General features: G+C 39.3%; 1 protein-coding gene across 5 annotated transcripts in view; it reads right to left on the bottom strand.

Annotated features, from left to right (window-relative positions):
• Nucleotides 1-655: 655 nt before the first annotated feature.
• The window catches only part of CFAP58 (cilia and flagella associated protein 58), a 57,218-nt gene continuing 50,168 nt past the window's right edge, over nucleotides 656-7,705 (bottom strand). For 2 of the 5 annotated variants that reach the window (XM_085582755.1, XM_021536293.3), the window contains 3 exons: nucleotides 7,348-7,467; nucleotides 5,793-5,926; nucleotides 656-1,742 (listed from right to left, as the gene is read on the bottom strand). In XM_085582755.1, the coding sequence (XP_085438881.1) occupies nucleotides 1,622-1,742; nucleotides 5,793-5,926; nucleotides 7,348-7,467 (375 nt within the window). In that variant the 3' untranslated portion in view covers nucleotides 656-1,621. Of the gene's footprint in view, nucleotides 1,743-5,008; nucleotides 5,243-5,698; nucleotides 5,927-7,347; nucleotides 7,468-7,705 lie in introns of all 5 variants that reach the window. The other 3 variants (XR_014956162.1, XR_014956163.1, XR_014956161.1) reach the window with 3 other exon arrangements.

Here is a 7,705-nt window from a genome sequence, read left to right as displayed (position 1 = left end):
CATCAGCAGTTTCTCTACAGAGTGACGGGGTTCTTGGAGTCCAACTGTGCCTCTAGTTCATGTGAATTAATAAATGCATCTTTGATGATTTATTTCAATACAAATTACTTGCCAGTGTAAGCACAGCAGAATCCAGCTCCAGGCAGGATACTCAGGACCTTAGCAAATACTAACTTTTAAGAGCTTCAATAAAACCTACTTGGGATTCCATCAGACTCAAGTGCCCATGTCAATTATTGTCAATTATTCCACCTATAAGGACATTTCAGATACACAAAAGACACTATTCTGACAGCATGACTGCCCTAAAATGATAACTTTAGCATAATGCACTTGACAATGAGAAAAGCAATAATAGCTATTTTGGGGACAAAAGAAAAATACAATGGATCTGATGACTAAGTGTTCTGGTCCCCAATGTAAAAGCAAAGTAGATCCCTGTCGTATTTAACTTGATTCTTTTGAATTAAACACTTCCATTAAAGTTTCCCACAGTAGCTTTAATATTTAATTATGTATTCCACCAAAGAAAAGAACAAAATCTTTGCAAAGGGTTTTTTGGTTTTTTTTTTCTGGATGTGAAATATTTATCAGCATATCTCTTTGGACAAGTATTTTTATCCCCCAGGCAGGGAAAAAAACTTCCACGTTCAAATCGGTTTCAAAACATTTTATTTTACAGCTTGAAAGTTTTATATACTTCAGCACCTCATGCCGTGACTTTGTTATTTCACTTGTTAATGAATGGTAATTAAATCTCTTTTGGCTGAAAAGGTTGGAGGGCTCCTGCTGTATTACAAAAACAATTTCTAAAAGTTACAAAAATGCCCAAGTGTCTAGAAATTAAAGCATAAAGTTTGCCATGTTTTGAGTCCAAGTTTTAATCACTCGGAAGGATTTGTGTGGCAGAACAGCATGTCCCAGCAAGTGTGCACAGTCCCCCCAAATTGAACAGACATAATTATGTCACTTTATATCTACCAGAGTAAACACAATGATGCTCTTAATAATGTACATTGTGGCCACAAACTGCCTTGATCTTCCTAACAACTGTAGCAAACACTGCATAAACCCTATTATACACTACCTACACAGAGAACTGCTACATATGTACATCCAAGTAAAAACTTGTTAATTTTGCATTTGCTCAGCAGGGCTTGAAACATCAGCCTATTAATTTTTCTTCTTTTCTGTATTCTCATTTCTTTCAGGTGCTTTGAGTCAGAAGATAAATGGAGTGTGTGCTTACAACTGAGGTAGATAAAAGAGAAATAACTACATATTAAGGCATTTTGTGGTGTTACAGTGCTAAATAGAGACACAATATTGAAGAAGAACTATCTCCACTATCCATTTACATCCGTGCAGGCGTCTGCTGGCATCAAATGGGCAGATTTAGTACACAGTTTGTAAAAAGAACTATGTTAATTCCAATATAAAATGTAAAATATGTAAATGCAATATGAAATGTAATTCCAATGTAAAAATGTGTTTTATTATATACAATATAATTTTTTTTCCTGAAGGTGATATAGTGATTTCAGTAGATTCTCAAACTCTTAAAATTACAGTTTCTCAAACAAGAAACTGGGAACAGAAATGCAACTAGATGAGTGCATTCCTAGACTGCAATTTTGGGAATGGATTTGCTTGAAGGAAAGTCTCCTGTGTTGAAGTGAGGTACATCAGTCCTGAGGGGTGGTAATCTTGTCCTCATATCAATGCTGGATTGCTCCTTCTCCCTTTAAATAGAAACAAAGAAATAGAAAATTCATATTTCATTCTGCAGCCCAGAGATGTTTACAAACTAAGGAAATCTGTGTCCTCCAGAGTTTCTTTGATGCAACCATGTATCAAGAGATCATTTTAAAAGCATTGATTAAAGTCTGTTAAGCTGAACTTCCAAGACTAGGTGTCTGTTTGGATCTAATTACAAAATTACTGATGGGGTTTGGAATTATTAAATATTAGAACTAAATGAGCTCTCTTTGTGCTACTACCTAAAACGGTCAGAGCACCTCATTAGAGCAAGTACATACATGAGCTCCATGACTTCAGATTTCTAATCACCATCCTGTTCTAGCTGGAATATGCCTGTTTTCAAACAAACAGCTATATTCATCAAAGGCACAATGGGGAGGTTTTGGTCCTTTGTTGAATTTTAATGAATATATAGTGCTATCTGTCTTCACATTTTAACAAAGTTCCAGTGATAATTGCCCTGTCTGTGACATTTGCAGAAAACTAGCAGTGTGCTGTAGGTGCACTGACAGCCCCAGGGAGTTGCTCCATCTGAGAATCCAGAAGGCCTCAAGATGAGGGAACGAGTGTTAGCTGGTTCCACTCTCACAAAGCTGGGGAGGTAAGCAGAGCACTACAAAGATACTAGTTGGCAATACTCCAACCTCACTGCGATATTCCTGGATGCTTCAGAGAGAGGTCCTGAGATACTTAAGATTAACCAAGTGGAGATTTATGAACTTCTGGTTCATCATAACAGCAGAAGTCTCAAGGCTTTACAAAGAAGGTCAGTACCATTAGTTTCTTTCACAGTCACTGAGACACAAAATCCAGCCTTTGTCACATGAGTATCTTTGCTGAGTCCCCATTATGGGAAAAGAAAACACTTCTGTAATTACTACTTTTCTGTTTGCCCCTAAATAACTGTCAGGATGGGAAGAAGTTCAGAGAAAGTGTGTCAGATGTCTAGTTATGCATCCTTTTCCAAATTTGACCCATACAGAGGTAGGAGAATAGCCAAAAGATGGCACAGATGAATTTAACAACAAAAACCATTTATAACTGGTTTTAGTTGTATCAATGTAGCCCTAGTGGATATGCCAGCTGACAGCACCAGCAACTGATGTTCAGTATTTAGATGGCTTATCTCATCTCACTATTGGGCTTCCGAGTCTGGGGAGAGAAAATGATCCACAATCCATGTTCATTTTTTCCTCATGCTCCCATGGAGACAACAAACAGATGTGCTCATCAGTATGGAAAATTCCATGCAACTAAATACTATAATATATTATGCAGAATTAATGTGCAACCAGCCACGTGCAAAAGCTCCCAGATACTATTGACATCACTCAGTGCAGTTATTTACATATATGCTGGATTAGGTCTCTGGTGTGGATTTAAGCTTCATATTTTCTCACAAATCCTTATCAAGATCAAAATGGGATCCTGGTGCTAGAAGCAACTAGGAAAATAGTGATGCAGAAAGGGTTCAAGAAGCTGAAGTTAAAATAGGAAGAGAATAGCTAAGACAACTGGGAAAAGAAACATTCAGAATCAGAGAGCTGAAAAAGAATTCAAATTCACAACCAAAATCTTAAACACTGAATTTTCATTTTTAACACAAAACAAAACTAAATTCCTGCTGCCACTATATTCCTTCAGTATCACATACAAAGCTGCATTTATTCAGTACCACAGTGTTAAATCACAACTCAAAGCTATCTTGTGCAAATCAATAAACACTTTAGATGATAACTTTGTGTAAGGTTATCTGGGAGTATTAATTCTCTTTCATACTAGGGTAGTCAATAATGGTGTTAATGCTATTGTCCTGAGAGGATCCTCTTTTTATTAGCAAAACCAGCTACATTTATTTCAGACATGATGTTAACATTAGCCAGCAAGATAGAGAATCAAGCCAGTGGTTTTCTGTCAGTTGGGATTTAGAGATATCTGAGATTGTATGAATCAAATGGCTCTGGCTCTTTGGCCAGCATCCACACAGCAGGCACTGCCTGTCCAGCCCTGCCTGAAGCAGCAGGGGTGTGGGATGGCTGGATGGCAGGGAAGAGGACTCTTTGGGGAAGAATCTGACTACACAACAGGTTCTCTCTGTGCAGAAAGCCAGCAATGTGCATTGCACACCTGGGAAGCTGGAGAAGGAGGGCTGCACAAGGTTGTTTTCCCTTGCCAACACAAAGCACAGCCTAAAAACAGCAGAAGTTGCAGTTACCCAGGGCTGACATGCTCAGTTATGCCTCTGGGTGCTTCAAAGCAGGATGCATCCCAACAAGCTTGACTGGGGTACAAAGCAATAAGGGGCAGGGGAGAGCAAAGCCCAGCAGCACCCCTTGGTTGCCACAAAATGAGAGAGGTGCAAGCCAGGGCTGAAAGCACAGGGCTGCTGCCTGCTGAGGCTGTGGTGGGGGCCACAAGATGATGCCAGCCTGCAGAAGCACCACTAACAGCACCTGAATGTGCTTCCAAAACACAGATGTCACAAAGACACCAATACTCAACAGACTACAGTGGCATCAGTGGCAGGTATCTATCCTGGTCCTATAAACAGCACTAAATGACTTTCAATATGAAATTCCTTTTACTGCATAGCATGCCCCCATTCAGCCACCATCAACTTACTCAGTATTTTTTATTTTAAAGCAATTATGTCCTTAACAAGTGGAGTTTTTATGACAGAAATTAATTCTAGGTAAGATATAACAATAAAATGTGGGTGAACTTCTCCTCATTTTATGAACAGAAAGAGACATGATGCCAGAATCCAAAATAGAAATATCAAATCTACTGTGAAGGAGACACTTAGCTGCTGGAAATGGATTATCAGGCATTATGGTAAACACACATATTGATCCTAAAGCTCAAGAAAGGCCATTAGCATTGCAAAATTGTTGGTAATTCCAAACATTAAGGTAACATTATGCAATTTGCAGATGGACAAAAGTCACTGTTTATCACTGATTATTTTGCTAATTTAGTCATCAAATAATTTGTTGTCTGAAATTAAAGAATTGATAAAGGCAACTCTGAATTATATTCAGCTGTAGAAGAGAACCATTGGCTTTAGTGTGTGAGGAAGGCACAGGCTGAGGATGGAAATGAGTGGAAAGACTCATTCTGTGCATACAGAAAACTTGGTAACAGATCACATCATCTCACAGCAGAAATCTAAGAAATCTCTCGTTAAAAGTAATGCCCACCCTCAGCAAGTTTTCAGATGATGAGCTGAATGGGGCAGCTGACTCACCTGAGGGATGGAATACTATCCAGAGGTACCTGGATAAGCTCAAGAAGTGGGCCCATGGGAATCTCTTGAGAGTCCATGAGACCAAGTGTGAGTTGCTGCACCTGAGTCAGGGCAAGCCATGGCATCAATCCAGGCTGAGGGATTAGCAGATGGAGAGCAGCCCTGCCCAGAAGGACCTGGGGGTGCTGTGGGTGACATGAGCCAGCCATGTGCACTCACACCCCAGAAATCCTGCTGCAACAGGATAAGGGATAAGGGGTTTTAATTAAAGGAAGGTAGATTTAGACTAGATATAAGAAGGAAATTTTCTGTTATGAGGGTGGTGAAAGACTGGCCCAAGTTGCCCAAAGAGGTGAGAGATACCCCATCCCAGAAACATTCAAGGTCAGACTGGGGCTCTGAGCACCTCATCAGGATGGAGATGTCCCTGCTCATTGCAGGGGGGTTGGACTAGATGGCCTTTAAATGTCCCTTCCAACCCAAACTGCTCTATAAATCTATGCTTTGATGTCAGAGACAAGACACTAATCTGTGTTCTCTGGGCACCATCTCATTGGGATGAATAATTTAACTGGACTGCAGAACGTGTTCAGCAACATCTCTGATGGATGTTCTTGTCCTGGCCATAGACCAGACTGAAGGAACATGGAGGATAACATTCAGGAAAATTAGGCAACAAAACTGTATCACCTCAGTCAAATTTGGCCACATTCTGATCCAAAGGGTCTAAACCAAAAATCTAGCTTATGCAGAAAGTTGTGTAGACAAAACTGTTTTCCCATACTTCTTCTGTTGCTCCTTGCGTTTCTGAGACAGATATTTCTTTTTCACTTCCAGAAGCTCATTGTTAAGTCTTTCAATTTCATTTTTGTATTCTTTGCTCTGCATTTCACACATGCTCAGTTCTGAGGACAAAGCCTAATAAACAAAACACAAACAGCAGAAACAGGAGATGTTGCTTCACTTACACATAATTGAGTACTTTTACAAGCACTTTCTCCTTTTATATTTGATGATGTAAGACTTGATCATTTTCTACCACAATTCTTTTTCCACTTGATGTTTCATTTGATCTCACCTCTGTTCACCTAAAAACATCTTACAAAATAAAGGTTATGCCATTTAACCATAATACAATGCTCCAAGCTTTACGGGAATGGCAGTAATAGATACATTAGCTCTTAATTTCTGGGACATAAAGCTGGGCAAAAATCCAAAGTTAAGGTCTTAATAAATCAGGGAATTATTTTATAATAATGGGGTTTATTCACAGGGATGCACTGCTAAGTGGAGTAATTCAGTCCACACAGAAAAGTAGTACAAGGCACTGCAAATATGAATACAAAGCCACTTATATGTGAATCAGTAAAATTTAAAAAACAGAGAAGCATGCATAGTGCACCTTCTTTCTTTCAAAAGGGTAATAGCTTGACCTGGCACCCCAAAATGGCATGCATGCCATCATGCTGTGCCTGAAATACAAAGCAGCAATTGACGGCATTAAGGACAAATAAGGACCGTGTGGAGAACTTCAAATCACATTCAGTTTAGCTAAACTCTGGCTTCTATTTTACATTTTCTACATTGTTTTTCTTCTCCATGGAAAGCTAAGATTTGCATAACAGCCTCTTTGTTTCCTAAGGGCCCATCTGCTCCTGCATTTTTTTCCTCGTGGTTAGTATAGACGTGATTATGATGCAGTGAGCAGGAGATGATGACTTCAACAGAGAGAGGAGCTGCAGAAGTAGATGAACTCCTGGGGAGACTGATCTCTCATGCAGGCAAGAATAGAAGATCAGCTTATTCATAGAATACCATAGAATTCTATCAAAGAATCACTTTTTAATATTATGCTTTTAAAATTTTCTAAAATATTCTTTTGGAAGCAGGAACTCCTCCCTCCAACTGACAAGGGGTTAGAACAGGTTCCTCTTGTTATCTCCACAAAATCTGCAAATCTAAATATACACATACACATGGCAAGAGAAGTATCAGTAACTTAAGACTGGATTCTCAGTATATTCCCACTAGTGTGTTAAAAAGAAAACAAAATTGCTTTGATTTGCTTCTTAAAGATATTAACAGTTTAAGATAAAGGGAAGGAGAATAAGCTGAATGAAAAGCTGGCAGTATTCCAGAATACCCATGCAAAAAACATATTTACAGCATTGTTCTGATAACTCATATTATAATAAGACTTTTCCTCTATTTTAATTAAACAAAGTAGCATAATGTGCAAAAAAAAAAAAAAAAAAAAAGTTAATTTACTGCTCTGTGTTTTCCCTTGAGGACAGCAGTGATAACCCTGCTTTCCTGGTCTAATGCACTACACCTCTTACTTTGATCTGCTTCGTCTTCTCGCGGAGGATGTTCCGGTACTGCTGCAGCTGCTCCGTGGCCTCGGGCCCAGGCTGCCGGGCCAGCACGTGCCTCAGCTCCACATACAGCTTCTCCTTTTCCTAAGGAAGGGACAAGAGGTGCAGCTCTCATTAAATTACTAATACAGCAGCACAGCCTGAGAGGAAATCAACCTCACTGAAAATTGCAACTCAGTCAGGAAGGTATTTGGAGAAACAAATCTGCCTGGGTGTCAGGCTTTCCTCACTAGCCATAAGGTATTTAAAGTTGTTGTGATAGCAATGAGAGAGCTCATTAAGATAAATATCCAGCTACTTCAAACCATGAATGAAATGCTCT

The sequence above is a fragment of the Lonchura striata genome, chromosome 6 (assembly GCF_050655825.1).
Source record: "Lonchura striata isolate lonStrDom1 chromosome 6, ASM5065582v1, whole genome shotgun sequence".
NCBI classification, from domain to species: domain Eukaryota; kingdom Metazoa; phylum Chordata; class Aves; order Passeriformes; family Estrildidae; genus Lonchura; species Lonchura striata.
Note: the sequence above shows the minus strand (reverse complement) of the source record. Positions and strands in the feature narration are given on the sequence as shown.